A 21,896-nucleotide genomic window follows, 5' to 3' on the forward strand; every position below is an offset into this window, starting at 1 on the left:
GAAGCCCCAGTTTCTGGAGAAACCAACTCACTCTGTGCACACGTTCGGGACCTCCTCCACCACCTGGAAAAGAAGGAGTCTCCTGAGCAGGCGGGGAGGGGCCCATGCAGCACCTCCCTCCCAGAGGACAGTGGGGCGCAGGGCTGGGCTGGGGGCTGGGACACTGGACAAGGAGCCCTGGGGCTGGGGACAGGAATGGGGCCTTACAATTAGGGGACACCCTGAGGAAGGGGGATGAGAAGGGGAACTGGAGTAAAAACCAACACGTGGAAAATCTCTGTGTTCTGCTCTGACCAAGGCTGAATAAATCCCACGACCACTTCTCATCCTGACCCTTGTCACCCAGTTGAAGAGCCGACTGCCCCCTGCCTGGCTGGGTCTGAAGATGGGAGGAACTGGCCTGCCCTCCTGGAGTTGGCTCCGGGAGATGAGGGGTCCCCCAGCCCTGAGAGAGGGACTGATGGGACCAGGGTCCTTGGGGATACACGGGACGTGGGGATGGGGCGATCACAAGAAGGAAGATCGAGCCAGGCTGGAGACGCTTGGACCAGGGGCAGGGATGGGGATTACTGTCTGTGGGAACGGAGTGGGAGGGGGCAGGGCAGAAAGTGCCCAGCGCTCCCACCCTCAGCCAGCACCTACCTGAGCAGATGCCTTTGAGGTAAGACATGAATTTCTTCCGACATAAAATGCAAACCACAACCACAGCTAAAACCACTATGATGATAAGGTAGAGAAAGGGAGAGGCAAGCATCCCCAGGATGGTGGTCACTGTCTCCTCCGCTGCTGGGGTTTTCCCAGTGGAACTGGCAGCTGATTCATTTTTGCAGTTGATGTCACTCAAGGGCGTACAATCACTGACCTTCTCCATCCCTCTGGGACACCTGGGTATACACAGGGAGGGAGAGGGGGACTCTTGATGAAAAGCTGGCCAGCTGGGATCAGGAGCCACTCTCCCTCCCCAGTGTCCCTGAAAAGATGTCAGGGGAAGGACAGGCTCCTCATGTCAGCAAAGGGTCCCCCTATGCTCCCTTGTTGAGGCTGGGGAAGGGTCTGAGCATGCACACTTCAGCCCCTCGGCCTCCCTGCTCTGGGGTCAGAGCTGTAGCTCCAGGAGCCTTCTGTGCTGGGCACACACTGAGCTTCCCTGGGCTGCAGGGGAGGCCTGAGTTAGGAGGAGCCACACTCCAGGGGAAGATCACAAGCCCCTGTGGCCACAAGCTGAGCACCTTCCTCCAGTTAACACACAGTACAAGTGAGCCCTCGCCCCACCCTGTCTGCTGTTGGTTCCTCCCAATCGCAGCAAACACTGGAGGGCCAGAGAAGAGCAAGTTACTCTTTGCCCCTAAAACCCAAATAGGAAAAAGAAGGACTTAGTGAGAAATCAGGGGCCGGGGTGAGGCCGGCTGGGTGGGCTCAGGTCCTCATGGGAACTTAAGGGAGCTCCACCCACGGCCTTATTATGACTTTTGTGGGCTATGGGCACTTTTGTCCTTATGGGTCCCTGCCTGCATAAAAAATATTAAAAATTACATTTTTTAAACCAATTTGGAATAAGGACAAATACAAGCCACACTGGATTCAAGTGTTTTCTTCTGATTTCAAAAGGAAATTACATTTCCTAGGTTGCCTGAAAAGGTTCAAGGGACCTAGAAAGTCACCTCCTGTGCCCAGTGAACAATTCAGCCTGGACAAAGGGACTTGTGCTGGGGAGGGGTGGGTAGGGGCTGCTGCAGGGGGTAGGGGTGGGGACAGGCAGATGGACCAGGAGGGGCCACCACAGGCTCAAGAGACCCTACAGGCTCAGGGATGCCTCATGGGGCTGGAGGCTCCATGGGGTCAGAGGAGACATAGGGGCACCAGGTGACTCAGGTCTTCTCAGGTTCCTGACAGCTGTTGGGAGCCCTGGCTGCTGTCTCACTCTGTTCTGCACTTCCGGCACATCTCAGTGGAATTGTTCCAGAAACTTCCTGGTTTGCACTGACACACTGTGTTCCCGGTCGTGGTGCAGGGACTCATCTCCTTTTATTCTGAGTACAGAGCACAAGGTTTTGGGAATGTGTTTCCCTGACGTTTCCCTTGACGTTTCCTCACCACCCCAACCCCCTCCCCGCCAGCTCAGCTCAGCTCAATTCAGTTCGCCAAGGAGTTCTGAGGACCGGTTTCTGCACCAGCACACTCAGGGCTCATACAGGACACCCACCCTGTACATAAGGACCCATACAAAAGGTCCATGATTCATTATTTATTACATCAGATTAGGGGAAAAGCACCATTTAGATGGCATGGTTAGTAGCAAAACAGGCACAGGGTATCATTTGAGAGACTATTCAAGGAGAGGAGCCCTTGGGTGACTTCCCAAAAAACCAGCCTGCTGGGGAGGAGGTAGAGGCCTGAGAACCTGAAGGCTGAGCAAGCCCGAGCACCTGCCAGGAGCACAAAGCCCAGGGGAGAGAGCCTGGCCCCAGAACAGACCCGTGCCAACACTAAAACTCAGCCCTGTCCACTTGGCCAGGACTTCTCTGTGCTGTAATGATGCCCCCACCTCCTTGCAGCCGATAGTTTAGAAGAATTCCCAGCCAGGTGGCATGCATTATAGAAAAGATTTCTATTTTTGTTTAATCAACCAAAGTCATAATCATGGAACAGGGTGATGAAGACCAAGTTGGGCTGGAGCTTGGTTCCCTGACTCACATCGGCTACAACTCCCACCTCATTCCGCACTCCACCTCTGGACAAGGGGTCCACACATTCTGTACCCGATTTACAAACTGTACATGGGAAGCAAGAAGGTGCATTGTTGGAAGCATTGGTGTAATCCACACCCTCTCTGCATGGGTTACAGGCAGGATCTATGAGATCCTGGGAAGGGAAAGAAAAACCAATGAATGAGTCACTGCAGAATTCCCAGAGGCTGACAGTGGTGGGGAAACTTCTCTTTTGGCCCTCTGTGGAATCCAGGCAGAGAAATCGACTCTTGTCATCAATTCTGCATCTATTACATACCTTTGACTGGCACTGCTGACAGAAATATAATACAAACCACACAAGAAATTTAAATTCTATGAGAACCATATTAAAATAGTAAAAAGAATGAGGTCAAATTAATTTTAATAATCTACTTTTAACCTAAAATATCCAGAACACTACATTTCAATAAGTAATCAATACAAATCTTTGAAATATTTTACTTTTGTGTTTTTGCTGTTGTTGTGCTGTTGTTGTTGTGGTTGTTGTTGTTTGGAGATGGATTTTGGAGATGGAGTTTCACTCATGTTGCGCAGGCTGGACTGCAGTGGCACGATCTCAGCTCACTGCAACCTCTGCCTCCCAGGTTCAAGTGATTCTCCTGCCTCAGCCTCCCAAGTAGCTGGGATTACAGGCACCCAGCACCACGCCTGGCTAATTTTTTATAGTTTTAGTAGATATGGTGTTTCACCATATTGGCCAGGCTGGTCTCAAACTCCTGACCTCAGGTGACCCACCCCCCTGGGCCTCCCAAAGTGCTGAGATTACAGGCATGAGCCACCACACCATACCACACCCAGTCTACTTTTTTCTTTAACAATAAAATAAAATAACAAAATAAAATCCCACCTCGTCTACATGTGATCTGCCCATGCTGGTCCACCTGACCTGTTTGCTGTCCACTCACTACGGTGGCCCCGTCTTTGGTCAGTATCCCCCAGCCCCTGCACCCTGGGGCTGTCATTCCTGGGGAGGCTACTCAGGAGCACTATTTCTGGCTCTCTGCACAAATATCCGTGTCCAACTTTGGATACTGGCCAAAATCACCATCCCCAAGTGGCCCCACCAACCTCGTCTCTGTCTCACCCATCATTTAATTATTCTTCATGGTTCCTATCAGAAATTTCTGACTGTTATTTTGATCTGTGTGTCTTAATACTATCCCAGAGAAAAGGTTCCATGAGGGCAGGGCCTCTTATAATTATCCCCATTAGCATGGTGCCTGACTGACAGAAATCATCCAACGTATCCCTATGGAATAAAGAAACACAAAGTGCACTAAACAGAGTCTGGAAGCACAAAGAGATAAGGGCATGATAAGCTAAGACATCAGTCTTAGCTCGTGCCCTCGGGCTAGCACTACAGACCCAGGATCCTGACCCACCTCCGCAGATTCAGGTTCCAGGTGTGCCCTAAAGCCAGGTCAGTCAGTGCCACTCAGGCTCCAGGCCCTTCCCTGTGGACCCAAGGATGAGACCCATCACAGCACCTGGCTGACATCTGCAGACCCAAGTACAAGGCCTACTCCAGTGCCAGTTCAGCCCCCATGGAGCCAGGCCTCAGGTCACCTCTCTGGATACTGGCTCTGACCACCCTTGAACCACACCACACCACATGGCCTGCCCAGAATCTGTGTATAGGCTGACTGGTGAAGGGCGTTCCCTGACAAAGCCAGTCTGTAAATACTGGAATAAGTCCCTGCCTCTTCAAAGTGCACATTCCAACATCACTGCCACAGGCTCCTGAGCAACCAGGGAACCGTGATGGCACCAAAGAAACAAAATGAAGCACAAGTAACCAATCCGAAAGGAATAGACATTTACAACAGCCTGACAAAGACTTGAAAATAGTCATCTTAAAGAAGCTCAGTCAGCTACTAGAGAATATGGATAGACAACTAAGTCATGTCAGAAAAACAATACATGAACAAAATGAGTAGTTTAATATACACAAACAACATAATAAAGAACCAAGCAGAAATTCTAAAATTAAACTACACAATATCTGTACTAAAAAACTCCACAGAGAATGTCAACAGCAGAGTTGATTAATCAGAAGAATCAGTGAGCTTGAAAAGAGATCATTTGAAATTACCAAGTCACAAGAAGAAAAAGAAAATAAAGAATGAAAAAGAGGGAAGAAGGCCGACAGTACCAATGGTTACCGTGAAGCAAAACAATATATGCATTATGGTGGTCCAAGGAGCATCAGAGAAAGTGAAAGGAACAGAAAGTGTAATTAAAGAAATAAAGAAAATGTCCCAAATCTGGATGGGAATGGACATCCACATTCATGAAAAAATCCCAAACAGATTAAATATGAAGAGATCTTCACCAAGACACATTATAAACAAATTCCCAAAAATCAAAGGCAATGAGAATTTTGAAAGCAAGAGAAAAGCAATATACAAAGGAACCCCTGTAAAACTACTGAAGGCTTCTCAGCAGAAAACCTGCAGGCCAGGAGAGAGTGGAATCATACAAAGTATAGAAAGGAAAAAAAACCATTGTCAACCAAGAATACTATACCTGGCAAGCCTGTCCCTTAGAAATGAAGAGCAGTAAAGACTTTATCAGGCAAAAAAAAAAAAAAAACCATGAGCATTCATCTTTAGCATGTCCTGCCTTACAAGACATGCTAGAGTTATTGTTAGGAAAAGTTGAGTGCTGGGAGAGAAGCCGAGGCAGGGCTTGGAACATTTCTGGGGTCCAGGTGCTAAAACCCCTCGTGGCCTTCAGAATGTGTCTGAACTTGCTCGCTCCTTGCTTCTAGCACTCCCATTATCTCAAGCAGCCATATGTTTCAAAGAAAATGCTAAACCATCACAGCTGCACTTGATACATCATTTCCTTTCAACCCCCACATCCTCACCACCTGTTTCTTTGTTTGATCACCAATAAATAGCATGGGATCCCAGAGCTTGAGGCCTTCACAGCCTCCATGCTAGCATTGGCCCCCTGGTCCCACTTTCTCTCTCAACTTGTCTTTCTCATTCCTTTGACTCTTCTGACTTCATAGCCCCCACAGCCTGGTGTTGGGTCTGATCACCCCAACAGTTATTCAATCTGAAAGAGCAGAACACTAACTAGATACATGAAACCAAGTGAAAATATAAAACTAGGTGGTTAAAGTAAGTACATGGTCAAGTTTTTATGTACTAACAAGAAACTACCTGGAAAACCCATTTATAATAGCCACAAAAAATAATGCTTAGGAATAAATTCAACCAAGGTGGTAGCTGAATTTTTTTTCTGATTTGGTCTTGAGGTTTTTCTCTGTAGGGTGGCTATAAACTCTAGCTTTACCCTGATGGGGATCCAGGGGATTTCATCATGGATGTTCACAGGAAACTTCTTTATCCTGGTGGAATGTCTAATGCCTAATCAGGTATTCATCTTGTAGGTGTCCCTTCCACAAGACAATTACTTTTACTGGCAGATGCCCCTGTGGCTCTTGTCTGACCTATGTCTAGTTTTAAGTTATCTCTACTCTTTAGGAGATAGCAACTCTTTAAGAGAGCTGAGATCGGGAAAGAAGTTAGGTTCAGATGTGTCAGTTAGTGAAAACACAGAGGAAGCAACACAAGAAAACACAGGAAACACAGAAGTGGTGTATTATTTACAGACTCCAGAGAGAAGAGGATAGCACACTTTGCAGCACTTATGGGAAGTGGGGAGCCATCCAGTCCAAGGACAATAACTGGTGGGTAGGGAGCAAGAGACAGAGAGAGAGGACCCATGGGACTATGCCTTTATAAAGATCCATGGGCATTATACCCTAGGCTTTCCCACAGGGATTGTGGAAGACAACACCTGCAAAGAAGGTTCACACTGCTCTGCTGTGAATCATTAGGTTTTATTGTAGTCAGCTGCTGTGGGATGTGTTGGGTTTTGGGTCAGGGAGATGATGAACAAATGTGCTAGATCAAAAACAATTGAACAGGGAAAGGAATTATTAATTGGGTAAAATATGCTGTGGTATGATTGGGTTTTAAACAACTTACATCGGGCCTAAAAATGGATGTCAAGGCAGCAACTCTTTTAAATAAATTTATGACAGAGGTGAAAGATCTGAAAACTGTAAAACATTGATGAAAGACATGGAAAGTAATGTAAATAAATGGAAAGACAGTACATGTTCATGGATTAGAAAACTCAATATTGTTTAATCATCCATACTACCCAAAGTGATCTATAGATTCAATGCAATGCCTATTAAAATTCCAATGACATTTTTCACCAAAACAGAGCAAACAATTCTAAAATTTGTATGGAACCACAGAAGGCCTCAAATAGCCAAAGTGACCTTAAGCAAAACAAACAAAAAGAACAAAGATGGAGGCATCATACTACCTGATTTTTAAATATATTACAAAGGTATAGTAATCAAAACTGAATAGTAATGGCATAAATGAAGATAAACTGATGGAATGAAATAGTGAACCCAGATATAAATCAATGCATTTATAGTCAACTGATTGTGACAGAGATACCAAGAACACGAAATGGGGAAAGGACAGTATCTTCAATAAATGGTGTTGAGAAAAGTAGATATTGACATGCAGAAGAATGAAATAACACCCATATCTCACATCATATGTAAAAGTTAACTCAAAATAGATTAAAGATTAAACATAATGCCTGATACTGTAAAAGTACTAGAAGAAAACATAGGGAAAATCTTCATGATGTTGATCTGCACAATGATTTCTTGGCTATGACCCCAAAAGCACAGGCAACAAAAGCAAAAATAGACAGATGAGATTACGTCAGACTAAAAAGGTTCTGCACAACAAAGAAAACAATGAACAGAGTGAAGAGACAACCTACAGGATGAAAGATCAATATGCAAAAGATCCAAGATTTTGGTTAATATCCAAAATACACAGGAGCTCAAACATCTCAATAGCACGCAATCAAATAATGCAATTAAAACGGACGCATGGGCAAGGGACCTGAAGAGACACTTCTCAAAAGGAGACAGAGAAGTGGCCAACAGATATATGAAAAAAATGCTCAACATCACTAAGCAGGGAAATGCAAATCAAAACCACAATGAAATATCACTACACACCTGTAAGAATGGCTATTACCAAAAAGACAAAAGATAACAAGTGTTGATGATGATGGGGAGAAAAAGGAACACTGGTACACTGTTGGTGGGAATGGAGATTAGTACATCCATTATGGAAAACAGTATGGAGGTTCCTCAAAAAACAAAACATAGAACAACTATATCATCTAGCAATCCCACTATTGGGTATATATCCAAATGAAATGATGTCAATATGTTAAAGAGGTATCTTCCCTCCCATGTGTATTGGAGCATTATTTACAATGGTCAAGACATTTAATCAACCTAAGTGTCCATCGATGATGAAAAGGTGAAGAAAATGTAGTACATAGACACAATGGAATACTATTCAGCCTTAACAAAGAAGGAAATTCTGTCCTTTGCGACAGCATAGATGAACCTGGAGATACTATGTTAAGCGAAACAAATCAGGCACAGAGAGACAAACATCTCATGATCTCACATATGTGGAATCTTAAAAGTTGATCTCATAGAGGTAGAGAGTAGAATGGTGATTACCAGGGCTGCAGTTTGTTGGTGAGTTGGGGAGATGTTAGTCAAAGGATACAAAATTTCAGTCAGACAGAGGGAAATAAATTCAAGAGATGTATTGTGCGACATGCTGACTACAGTTATTAAAACAATGTGTTGTACAGTCCTTCCTTCTATTCACAGGGAATATATTCCCTGAAACAAACTGCAGATACTCAACTCCCTGATACAAATTGGGATAGTATTGCACATAACCCAGGCACATTATGCTTTAAATGATATTTAGGTTACTTGTAATACCTAATACAATAGACATGTTATGAACATAAGTGCTATACTGCATTGCTTTTTATCTACTTTTATTGATGTATTATCATTTTCATTATTTTTTTCCCACATATTCTTGATCTGTGTTGTTTGCAGCCATAAATGCAGAACCTACAGATGAGGATGGCAAAGAGGGCTTATCCCAGGGCTCTGTATCTGTACAGCTGAAAATTGCTGAGTAGATTTTTAAGTGTTCTTACCACACATACATGATAAGTATGTGAATTAGCTTGATTTAGGCATTCCACAATGTGTATATATTTCAAAACATCATGGTGTACACCATAAATATATACAATGTTTATCTGTCAATTAAAAATAAACTGATTTTTAAAAATGACAGCGCACATGCTGGACACTTCTTCTCCTTGAGGCTGCGCCTCTCTTCCTGTGGGGCCGCTGTCTGCTGGGGAGCTTCATCCTGCGGGCGGATGGTGGCAGAGTCAACTTGGACCCGTGGGGCGTGAGTGGCTTCCAGAACTCACCTCTCCCAAGCTCCGTCTCACATTCCCTTCACCCCAAGTGACAAAACCCATCAGAGCTTGGACTTTTCTCCCTCTCCAAACTTTCATTCTTTTGCATCTGTGTTTGTCCCTTGGCCTGTTAGGGCAGCTATTTTCTATGAAGAAAAACACCTCTGTAACCTTTTCTCATATTATAACATACAATATCTTTACCCCAGAAAATGTGAGCAGAAGAGTTATTTTTATTCTTTTGATAGAGTCTTCCTATGTTTCCCAGGCTAGAATGCAGTGTCTATTCACAGATGTGATCATAGTCCACTACAGCCTGGAACTTCTGGCCTCAAGTGATCCTCCTGCCTCAGTCTCCCAAGTAACTTGGATAACAAGAACACACCACTGTGGTTGGCAAGAAAAGATTTTATAAGAATACAAAAGGCCAGGCGCGGTGGCTCACGCCAATAATCCCAGGACTTTGAGAGGCTGAGGTGGGTGGATCACGAGGTCAGGAGATCGAGACCATCCTGGCTAACACGGTGAAACCCCGTCTCTACTAAATATACAAAAAAATTAGCCAGGCATGGTGGTGGGTGCCTGTAGTCCCAGCTACTTGGGAGGCTGAGGCAGGAGAATGGTGTGAACCCGGGAGGCAGAGCTTGCAGTGAGCGGAGATCACACCACTGCACTCCAGCCTGGGTGACAGAGCGAAACTCCGTCTCACAAAAAAAAAAAAAAAAAAAAAAGGAATACAAAAAATACATATGAGCCCTTCAAGCAGAAATAGCATCTAACATACTTAGTTCGACCAAGTGTTTAATTGACTAGTGGGTGAATTCTGTCTCTCTGTCTCTCTCTCACACACACACACAGACATACACATAAACATACACATTTTTACAAATGAGGGTTATAATATAACCTTAAAGGAAGTCAGGATATAGCATCAAACATTAAGTAATTTCTGCTTTACAAAGGACTTTGATAAGCTGTTCCCACTAAATATCAAACAATGACAGAAAAAGATAAAACAACAATTCAGGGATTATGGCCATGATCTCTGTGTTATAAATGACAACGAGAAGACAACTGGAGAATCGGAATAGAGTCTGCTTATTAGATAGTGGTAACGTGTTGATGTTAATTTCCTTGTTTGTAGAAAGTACACACTGAAAAATTCAATAATAGCTTTCATCATGCCAACAGCTATTTTTCAAATTTTTTTGTATAGTTTTTGTAACTTTTCTTTAAGTTGGGAGTATTTTAAAGTACAAAATTAATTTAATTGTAAACTTTAATATAATCTAATATAATTTTGCTCCTGAGCAAAAACAAAATGGTTACAATAAAAGCTACTTATGTTGGGCTCTGTTGAACTGCCTGGATCTAAACAAGACAAAATGTAGGTTTCTTCCACATCAAAGCCTGCCTAGTAGTTGGTGACAGTGAAGCTAACGCACGTTTCCCAAATCCTTCCTTCTCAGGCTGGGGTCCCTCTAGGTTCAGGCGATGTCTCTGTCTCCTTTCTCTGCTCTGACACTCTTAATCCTTTTGAAGACCAACTTTTCGTTTTGTCAATTCTTTTTCTTTGTTTCTTTCCTTCTTTTTTTTTTTTTTCTTTTGAGACAGGGTCTCCCTCTGTCATCCAGGTTGGAGTGCAGTGGCGTAATCTCTGCTCACTACAACCTCTGCCTCCCAGGCTCAAGTGGTCCTCTGACCTCAGTCCCCAGGTGGCAGGGAACATGGACAGGAGAGTGCCCCAACGCCTGGGCTAATATTGGTGTATTTTGTACAGCTGGAGTTTCACCACGTTGCCCAGGCTGGTCTAACTCCTGAGCTCAAGTGTTCTGCCTGCCTGGGCCTCCCAAAGTACTGAGATTACAGGAGTAAGCCACCACACACAGTCCGTTTTGTCAGTTCTTTTTGTGGTTTCTATTCTGTTTCCTTGCTTTATGTTCCTCCTTGTTACTTTGTTTGGTTTAATTTATGCTTATATTTTATGATTGATTAATGTAGATCTTCAGGCCATAAATTTCACATTTTTTGACAACTTTAATGAGGCACAATTCACATAATTAGTAATTATGATTATTCATATAATTCACCCATTTAATGTCTACATTTCAGTAGTTTTTAATATACTCATAGCTATGCAATCATCACTATAATCAATCTCAGAATATTTTTATCACTCCAGAAAGGAACTGCATACCCTTTGGTAGTTACTCCCCATCTCCCCAACCCCCAATTCTTTAATAGAAACATTGAAAGCTGAGGCCGGGTTCGGTGGCTCACACCTGTAATCCCAGCACTTTGGGAGGCCGAGGCGAGTGGATCATTACCTCAGGAGATCGAGACCATCCTGGCTAGCACGGTGAAACCCCGTCTCTACTAAAAAATACAAAAAAATTAGCCAGACGTGGTGGCGGGTGCCTATAGTCCCAGCTACTCGGGAGGCTGAGGCAGGAGAATGGCGTGAACCGGGGAGGTGGAGCTTGCAGTGAGCTGAGATCACACCACTGCACTCCAGCCTGGGCAACAGAGCAAGACTCCATCTCAAAAAAAAAAAAAAAAAAAAAAAGATTGAAAGCTGTATTATTTCACCCCGAGCACCGTTAGCCATTTCCCACCAGTTTTGATGTTATATTATTATTTATTTGGAAATATTTTACCTTCCCTTTTGATTTCTTCTCTGAACCACAATTTTTTTAGAAGTGTGTTGTTCAATAACCAAATTTTAGAATTCTCTGTGGATACTGTTGCTGACTTCCAGTTTCGTTTCATTAAGTTTAGAGATCATATTGTGTGTTTTACAGCCCAGAAGCCAGTCTATCTTGGTGAAAGTATCATGAGCATAGAAAGGAATGAGTGTTCAGTGGATGCTCCACTCCTGCTCTTTAAATGTCAGTTAAGTCAAGGTGGTTGATAGTGTGCAGATCGCTTGCCACTTTACTGGGGTTTTCATCTGACCGTTCTATCAATTACAGAGAAACAGCTGATTTAATCTCCTTTTCATTCTATTTTTGCGTCATGTGTTTTGAAGCTGTATTACTAGGCATATACAATTTGTGATTATTATTATATTCCTTGAAGAATTAACCTTTTTAACTACAAGGGTCCCTTTTGAGCTCCCATAATATTCTATGTCCTAAAATTGTTACAGTAGGCAGCTAGTCAGGTATGAGCAGGGTAGGAGAGGGCTCCCCGCTTCTGACACCAGCAGTGTTGGGCGACCATCAGGTGGTTGATAACTGTGTCTCTAAAGTAATAACTGGTTACAGCCAATGCCAGAAAAAGGCAGTCTCCTAATACATAGAAAACACCTGAAACTGATCAGCAGCTTCCCAATAAGATTTCAGGAGTGGGGAGAAGTAAGGCAAGATCCTGGAAGTATGCCAACCTATAAAACCCCAACTCAGGCGGTCCGGCTGAGTACTGTTTCTCAAGTCACCTGCTCGGCCATCTTTCAAGTTGTACTTTCCTCCTTTTCTTTCTGTTCCTTCCTTTCCTTCCTGTTCTAAAGCTTTTTAATAAACTTTCACTCCTGCTCTGAAACTTGCCTCTGTCCCTCCTTCTGCCTTATGCCCCTCAGTCCAATTCTTTCTTCTCAGGAGGCAAAGAGCTGAAGGTGCTGTGGACCCATATGGATTCGCCGCCTTCAATGTAGGGTAACTCGGATCTCATCCACCACTAACAAAATCAACTTCATGTGATACTGAGATAGCCATGGCAGTTTTCTTGGCCTTACACTCTGCGTGGTGTATCTTTTTCCATTTATTTGCTTTCCACAGACAGCATCTGTGTCTTCCTTTTAAGGCCCATCTCATATAGACAAGATATACCTGAGTCTTGTTTTTCAGCCCTTCAAACCCTTTTTATCTTTGAACTCTAGTGCCCGGTGGATTTACTGTTAGTGCAATAATTGATAGTCAAAATAGACCTATAAGTTTACCATTTAAACTGTGGTTGTCTAGTCTAATTTTTTTACTCCTTTTTCCCCTGCACATTTTAATGTTAGTTACCTTTTAGAATTCTGTTTTAATTGGATACAGACTTTTTATGCATACATATTTCCATGATCTATGTGCAAGTGCTATAGGGAACACAGTTTACACTCAAGTGTTTATAATCTATTGAAGGTTTTTAAAAAATGGATTTATTGTGGCATAATGAATATGAAACAAAGCATACATTTTTGAAGCATGTAGTTTGGTAGATTGAGATGTATGTATACACTGTGAAACTATCACCACGATAAGACAATGACATGTCTACCGTCCTGCAGTGTTTCTTCATTTTTCAATGTAATCCTCTCTTCTGCTTTGCTCCTATGTCCCCCAGCAACACCTCTTCTGCTTTTTGTCACAATAGATTAGTTGCATTTTAATAAGATGAGAATCAAATGGTATGCATTCTGCTTGGATTCCTTCACACGACATGATTTTCTGTGTGTGTGGTTTTTTGTTTTTTGTTTTTGTTTTATTTTGGCTTTTGTTTTTGAGACGGCATTTTGCTATCTTTCCCAGGCTGGTCTTGAACTCCTGGGCTCAAGTGATCCACCCACCTGGGCAGGACTACAGATGTGAGCCATTGCACCTGCCCACCCACCCTGGCCCATTGACTACTATGAATTAAAGGCTACTGAAAAACAGCAGGCGCAAGAAGATGCTTTGACCTCTTTTGTGTTTCCTAAAAGCAGGAGATGAAAGTCCCCAGGGAAACATAGGACAATCTCCTTATTTTTAGGGATGAGAAGTCGAGGCCAAGAGATTACTGTGCAGAACTTGTTAGAACAGAACCACTCATCTTTTTAGCCTCCACATATTTACTTGCTTCTTCTCAAGTTACTTGGTCTAATTCAGTATATGAGTAACTGACTCTCACTGCTCCTTCTGTGCAATAAATGCATGTTTATTGCATTAAATAAATGTGTGTGTTGGCCGGGTGTGGTGGCTCATGCCTGTAATCCCAGCATTTTGAGAGGCCAAGGCGGGCAGATCACCTGAGCTCAAGTTCGAGAACAGCCTGGCCAACACAGCAAAACCCCATCTCTACTAAAAATACAAAAATTAGCCAGGCACGAGGGCAGGCACCTGTAATCCCAGCTACTCAGGAGACTGAAGCAGGAGAATGGCTTGAATCTGGGAGGCGGAGGTTGCAGTGAGCCGAGATTGCACCACTGCACTCTCCAGCATAGGCAACAGAGCAAGACTACATCTCAAAAAGAAAGTAGTATGTGCTTTTCTCCTGTGTACCTGTCTTATGTCAATTTAATTCTCAGGCTCAGCCAAAATAAAAAGCCCTTGAAGGGGAGCTTAGCTTACCTCCATGATTCTCAATGGTGACTGTAACCAGGCACCATCCTCCAGGCCAACAATACCACATCCTATAGCCTTGCACCAGCACAGCCTCTCTGGAGGAGGGGGAGGCAAGGGTGGTGAGATCTCAGGCCTCCCTCATGCGACCTCCTATTAGTTATATGATTCTGGGTGTCACCCCACCCACCAAACTGTGGGCTCCAGGAAGCAGGATTCACATGGGGTTCGTCTGTCCACCCTGGCTCCAGCAGACTCCAAAGACAATAAAAGGGCTCACTGTCTATTTCCTGGGTGAATCACTTTCCCCCCAAGCCCATGAGGTGAGCGCAGTGGCGGACTCAGCTTACCACCTAAGGACAGGCTCCAGGCTGTGGCACAGGGAGGGGACCCCAAAGAGCCCTGTGGACTCTGCTGAGGACCCATAGAAGCTCCCAGAGGCCAAGTGCAGGACAGAGAACAGAGAAGCAGCTGCTCAGAGAACTCTAGCCCTTCAGAGGCCCAAATATGGCTGCTATTATACAGAAGGTGAGGACAAAAATGCTGGAGGACAAAAATGCTGGAGACATTGCTCCTGAGTCTCATTTTGCCACTTGTAAAACAGGGAAAACAACCTATCTTTATCTCTCCGGGTTGTTAGGAAAATCCAGTAGATGAAGATGTATAGTTGCTGGCTGGGAGCAGGACACCAGCTGCCCAACAGCACAGGCTCAGGGCATGGCACTGTCCCCACTGTCCCCACTCTCCCCATCCCCAACCAGGAATTTAGAGCCTCACTACCCTGACACTCCTGGATACAGGACAGAGGACCAGAACTGAAACTGTGGCCTCTCAGTAGGGGCTGGGTGAGCAGCCATCTGCAGCCACCTGGATAGAGACCTTTCCTGCTCCCTCTTCAAATTGCAACCCGGGCCGGGCGCCCACCAGAAGCACAACTGGAAGCGTGGCAGGTAAACCAGGCTGTGGCCCTGCAGTGCCATCATTGTCCTCACTTGACTCTGGCTCCTCTGTTCCTTGATGGCCCCTCCACACGGTGCTCCACCCCAGTCTTCAGAAGCTTCTGCCCCAAGGCCAGGGAGCCCGGTATAGAGGTGCGGGTAGGAACAGGTGCAGCCTCTGCTGGGTGGAGGACAGGTGCCTGGGGATCCAGTCCGGAGTGACTGACACCAGCCCTGAGGATGTGATCTGTCCTCCCACACCTGGTAAAACAGCCCTCTGAGGTTTACACAGGGCTGCTGAAGATTTTTATCTCTTCTTCACTTTACAGGCAGGAGCTGGGGCCACACCAGTGTCACAGAGCTGGAGGGGAAGCACAGCAGGGCCCAGCTGTTCCCAGCCTCCAATCTCAGGAGTCCTTGAGAGCCTCAGAGTCCAAGATTCTGAGCCGTTGGAACTTCTCAATTCCTACTTTGATTGAGAGAGGGATGACATGGAAGGACCTGGCACAGAGATTGGACCAGCCCAACACTGACAGAGCCAGGAAATCCGGTCAGGAACTGAGCTCACCTCCAGGCTCATCTGATGTCCTCCTGACAGCCTGAAGATGGAGACCTTATCTCCAGTTACAGGCATAGTGGGTGGCAGGGACTGGCCCCAGCTGACCATGGTTTTCCAAGTTCACAGCTGGGAATTCAGTCTTCCCTGCCACCCTCCCCTGCTGTGTCATCATGATCACCCGGTCATCGGCTGTTTGTTAAACCCAGCTCCAAGGAACACGTTTATTAAACCCAGCTCCAAGGAACACGTTTAACAATGCGAACATAGGGTTAATTTTGTTGTTGTTGTTATTGTTGTTCTTCTTTGACAGAGTCTTGCTCTGTCACCCAGGCTGGAGTGCAGTGGTGTAATCTCGGCTCACTGCAACCTCTGCCTCCCTGGTTCAAGCGATTCTCCTGCCTCAGCCTCCCAAGTAGCTGGGATTACAGGCGCACGCCGCTATACCCGGCTATTTTTTTTTTCTTTTTTTTTTGAGGCGGAGTCTCGCTCTTGTCCCCCATGCTGGAGTGCGATGGCGCGATCTCGGCTCACTGCAAGCTCCGCCTCCCAGGTTCAAGCGATTCTAATGCCTCAGCCTCCCGAGTAGCTGGGATTACAGGCGCCCGCCACCACGTCCGGCTAATTGTTGTATTTTTAGTAGAGACGGGGTTTCACGATGTTGGCCAGGCTGGTCTCCAACTCCTGACCTCAGGTGATCCGCCCGCCTGGGCCTCCCAAAGTGCTGGGATTACAGGCGTGAGCCACCGCGCCCCGCCTGAGTTAATGTCTTTAATTAACGCAAGAGGCAAACCGCTCTGTGGCTTCCTGAGGTTCACTCCCGGGCTTCCATCTTGACTCCCTCCCTCCGCTGATGCTGGAACTTCCCCTGGGGCAGCTCAGTGCGGTCCTCGCCGCACGGGACAGCCAGGGGTAGCGGGCGCTCTGCTCCCTCGCGTCCAGGTCGCTCCTGCCCAGCCCGGGCACCCCACTCTTCCCCTGACTCCGACGGCGGGTTCGTCCTGCCCAGACATGCCCGGCCGCTGGCGACCCGGGCCAAGCATCCCCACCGTGTCCCCCTCTCTCCCTGCCCACTCCCGGCGCCAGGTGCGCTCTTCCCCAGCCAGGGACCGCGGGGAGACTCACCCGCGGCAGGACTGCGACGAAGACGAGGAACTTAAGGGTCTTGGGGCCCGGGAGTCTTCGTCTGGTTCCCGACGCTGTCCTGGCTCCTGGATAGCGCCCTGCTCCAACGCTGGAGGCTGTCGGGGCGCTCTGTCCCCAAAGTCTCATGAGAAGGGAGGCTCTTCGCCCCCCTAAAGCTTGGTTCAAAAGGGCCAAAATCAATCAGAAATCGTCCCCGAAGTTCGTGCGCGTGGAAAGGTTCTCAAGCTACACTGCCAGAATCCGAGCGCGCGCCTCCGCTTTTATACCCCGGAAAAAAGGCGTGGTCACTTGTACTCTCTTCCCGCAGTCACTTCCAGGCACTCAGAAAAGTGGCATGGCCTCCCCCAGCACCTCCGGGAGGGCCCAGGTTGTGGGGGTGGGTGCATGGACGGAGAAGAACCAGTTCTTGCCGGCGGCGGTGACCTAGGGCCTGTGGTTTGATTCCGGGTCCTGTCCAGGCTGTAGCCAGCAGAAGGGGCAGGAGCTGAGACGCTTCCCACTGCGCTGCTGTAGTCTGGGTAGTGAGGTTCAGAGGCGGCACGGGAGGCGCGTCCTGAGCCTGCTCCCTCCCCGGGACGCCTGTCTCTCCTCTTCTTAAACCCTGAACTACTTCCTGGCCTAAGGACTTCAGTCCACTCTTAGCTTCTGCTCCCACTCCCTCCTCCCACAGCGGCCTCACTGATGCCACTGCCTCCAGTCCCCTTGCTGCTGTGACCCAGCTCCAAGCTTCTCTGGCAGGGGCTTGGCACCCCTCAGTAGCAGGTGCCTGGCACCAAGGAGGGGCCCAGTGAACACATGAGTGGACAGAATGAAGGACACAGAGGCCATGATGGGCACACGCAGAGGCTGAGGAGTAGGTAGGAGGGAGAGGAATGCCGGGGGCATCCCTAGCCACAGCCTGGCATCCTTTGCATGGTCAAGGCACAAACACTCCCTGACCAACCTTGAGGGCTCTAGTATTGAGGCCCCATGGAGACAGGGGAATCAGGGGAGTGGCTTCCAAAGTCTGTCCCCAAGTCTAGTGTCTACCCAGGTCCAACTGTCTGACCTTGGGCTACTTACCTCCCCATACAGTTAAGAACACTGCCGCTGTGAGGGCAGACCCAATGTGTGGTATTGAAGGGTGCCAGCTTGTGACCCTATGCAGTAAGGTCAATGGCACGACTCCTAGACCCTTGGGTGAGTCGGCTCCTGACCCCTCACATGGTGGATAGAAGGGGATAGCACTATAGAAACAAAGGTTTTATGGCTCACCAGAAACCTGGGATTGAAATGTCATCCTCTCCACAGGCTTGGATTTGAGCGATGGAGCACCCTGAGCACCTGCCAGGCCCCAGGCCCTGAGTTAGGATCAGAAATGTCTGCCAGGTCTGTATGGCACTGAGGAGTGTCTGGGTTCAGAAATGTGTGCTAGGGGCAGATCCAGGCAGGGGATGAGGAGACAGGGACTTCAGGAAGACTGACAGCATTAACACAGAGCCACCGGGGCCTGCAGGAAAGTCTTTAGAGCACCTCAGGCCCCTTGGCCCTGGAGGGTGGACTACACAGTGTAGACTAGAAACCAGACTGCAGGTAACACACATTCTCTGTGCCCTGTGTGGAGCACTGCCTAGGGCTAATGGCAAAAGGCTGTGAGCACCTCCAGGGAACTGGGCCTTTAGATTATAAAGTTTCCATCTGAGAGGCACTTACTAGCTTGCGATGGAACACTAACTGAAGCTCCTCCTGTGACTGAAGGACATAAAATAATCCTGAAACCTGAAAAACTCATGAGGTCTTCAGAGATCTTGGAAAAACTCTTAATGGGGAGGGCAGTCCCAGAAGAGTTCTATTACAAAATGGAAATGGTTGATATGGGATCCTGGTGCCTGAGGAAGGCAAAGAGGAGACACTCATGAGCAGGGAGCCTCTGTTCCCCTCAGACTGACTCTGGAACTGGGTGAGGAGCTGCTGGTTTCTATGGTCACTTGGACACTGCCCTATACGCAGCTCTTTACTGACCGACCAAGAGCTACTTAGTTTGTGGACAGTCATTCCTAGGTGAATGGAGCAACAAGAGTGAGACTCTGTCTCAAAAAAAAAAAAAATTGTATAAAACCAAACTGCTCTAACCACCTTGGGCACATGTCATCAAAAGCTCCTGTGGCTATGTCATGGGTGTGCATCCTCAACCTGTCTCTGATTTTCATGGTTTACATAAGTCTGCCTTTCTTCATGGTCCAGGACACAGAGCCCTCCTGTGCAAATAACTCACAGTCTTTCCGCACTCAGCTATCATCAGACACCTGCAAGTTGGCTCACTGCAACTTTGGCTTACCTGTACCGCACAAAGCCCTCTTCAACAGTCGGCATAAACACTAGCTATAAAATCTCCAGCAAGCCTTTGTTACTTTGCAGTCAGCTCCTCTTCTGCAGGTTGCCCACTGCCTCCTTGCTACACATTTTCCTACTTTCTCTAATAAATCTGCTTTTTTTTTTTTTTTTGAGATGTAGTTTCACTCTTTTTTTCCAGGCTGGACTGCAATGGTGCGATCTCGGCTCACTGCAACCTCTACCTCCTGGGTTCAAGCAAGTCTCCTGTCTCAGCCTCCCGAGTAGCTGGGATTACAGGCATGCACCAACAAGCTCAGCTAATTTTTCTATTTTTTAGTAGAGACGGGGTTTCACCATGTTGGCCAGGCTCTTCTTGAACTCCTGACCTCAGGCATATCCACCAACCTCGGCCTCCCAAAGTGCAGGGATTATAGGCATGAGTCACCACGCCTGGCCAGAAATCTGCTTTTCTTTACCTACAACTGTTTTGGAAAAATATTTTTTTTAATTATTATACTTTAAGTTCTAGGGTACATGTGCACAAGGTGCAGGCTTGTTACATACATGTATACGTGTGCCATGTTGGTTTGCTGCACCCATCAACTCATCATTTACATTAGGTATTTCTCCTAATGCTATCCTGCCCCCTACCCCCCACCTCACAACAGGCCCCGATGTGTGATGTTCCCCTCCTTGTGTCCATGTGTTCTGATTGTTCAACTCCCACTTGTCAGTGAGAACACGCGGTGTTTGGTTTTCTGTCCTCGTGATAGTTTGCAGAGAATGATGGTTTCCAGCTTCATCCATGTCCCTGCAAAGGACATGAGCTTATCTTTTTATTGGCTGCATAGTATTCCATGGTGTATATGTGCCACATTTTCTTTATCCAGTCTATTATTGATGGACATTTGGGTTGGTTCCAAGTGTTTGCTATTGTGAATAGTGCCACAATAAACATACGTGTGCATGTGTCTTTATACTAGCCTGATTTATATTCCACTGGGTAAATACCCAGTAATGGGATTGTCGGGTCCAGTGGTATTTCTAGTTCTAGATCCTTGAGGAATCACCACACTATCTTCCCACCACAGGCCCAGATAACTGTCTCTCTCCTGTGACACTTACTTACTCCTGAGTGGGATAAAGGGAAGAAGAAGAGAGAGAATGGAGCAGGAGGAAAAGCAGGGTTGGTCCAGAGAGGAGGAGGGTGGGGCTGGAGGAATGTGGGGGAGTGAAACAGTAGCCCCCACCCCCCATGGGGCAAAAGCTGGGCCACAATTGCCACTTTCTATGTTTTTTGTTTTGTTTTGTTTTGTTTTTTTATTTTGAGACAGAGTCTGGCTCTGTTGCCCAGGCTGGGGTGCAGTGGTGAGATCTTGGCTCACTGCAAGCTCCGCCTCCCGGGTTCACGCCATTCTCCTGCCTCAGCCTCCCGATTAGCTGGGACTACAGGCACCCACCATCACGCCCTGCTAGTTTTTTGTAGTTTTAGTAGAGATGGGGTTTCACCGTGTTAGCCAGGATGGTCTCGATCTCCTGACCTCGTGATCTGCCCGCCTCGCACTCCCAAAGTGCTCGGACTACAGGCTTGAGCCACCGTGCCCGGCTGCCCCTGTTTTCTAACCCTGACCCAAATTTCACTGCCCACATCCTTTTTAGGTGTAAAAGATACAGTCCCATGGAGGAAGGGCAGAGCCAGGAGGCAGTGGGGCTGTGGGCTCAGAGCTCAGGAGTCGCCTCACCTGAGAAAGATGTTGTAGCTGAGAGGGCCTGGCCATGGGGTGGGCTCCAGGGAAACGCTGCTTAGGTCTGGGATAGAGCAAACTTGAAACAAAGACAACCTCTGCCACGGCTGCGTGGCGCCAAGACCTGGAGATCAGGGGTTAAATCCTTGAGAGAGAGCAGGCGGTGGCAAGACAAGCAGCTGCAACCCTAGGGGAAGCCATGTTGTCCAGGTCCAGGTGTCCAGGGCGGTGGCTGCCTCCCTCCCCTCTACCGCCTCCAGAGCAGCTGGCTGGGAAGCTCTGGCGTGTGCTGCCTTCTACAGGCTGCTCAGCCTCCATGCAGCTCACCCAGCCCAGGGTTCCAAGTGAGGCCATGGGCAGTGCAGGAGGGAAGCAGTGGGTGGCCGGAACAGCTCCACCTCCCATCTGGGGAAGACAGACAGCATGGGGGCACGCCTGGGCCTCCTGGGAGCTGTGGACGAGAGGGACAGCGGGTCCTCCAGGCCAAGGGGAGCGGAAAATGGGTCTCCCAGGTGCCTGCAGTGCTGAGCAACCTGGGTCCACTGATGGGGATACAGGGAAGGGCTGGTGTCCTTCCCCCCAGAGGGAGGAGCAGACAGGAGAGAAACAAGGAGGAGGTGCGAATTCCAGTGCCCAAGAACCTGGCCCTTTAAAATCCAGGGAGTCATAGGCAGGAAACTCCCCCCACACCCCCACCGCCAGGCGGGCCAAGCCTGAAGGCAGAGAAGGGACAAGTAAGGAGGCCCAGCAGGAACGAAGACCTGGCCTCCTGTCACTCAGAGCTG

The 21,896-nt window shown here is 47.3% G+C and overlaps 1 protein-coding gene across 5 annotated transcripts in view; it reads right to left on the reverse strand.

The window, feature by feature from the left end:
- LOC744128 (tumor necrosis factor receptor superfamily member 10D) overlaps positions 1-21,840 on the reverse strand; it is a 31,035-nt gene extending 9,195 nt beyond the window's left edge. For 2 of the 5 annotated variants that reach the window (XM_063816956.1, XM_024345094.3), the window contains exons 1-3: positions 17,033-21,840; positions 643-884; positions 32-63 (exon numbers count right to left, since the gene is read on the reverse strand). In XM_063816956.1, coding sequence (XP_063673026.1) covers positions 32-63; positions 643-871 — 261 coding nt within the window. In that variant the 5' untranslated portion in view covers positions 872-884; positions 17,033-21,840. Of the gene's footprint in view, positions 1-31 lie in introns of all 5 variants that reach the window. The other 3 variants (XM_063816953.1, XM_063816955.1, XM_063816954.1) reach the window with 2 other exon arrangements.
- Positions 21,841-21,896: the final 56 nt, after the last annotated feature.

Source organism: Pan troglodytes, chromosome 7, assembly GCF_028858775.2.
Source record: "Pan troglodytes isolate AG18354 chromosome 7, NHGRI_mPanTro3-v2.0_pri, whole genome shotgun sequence".
NCBI lineage: Eukaryota > Metazoa > Chordata > Mammalia > Primates > Hominidae > Pan > Pan troglodytes.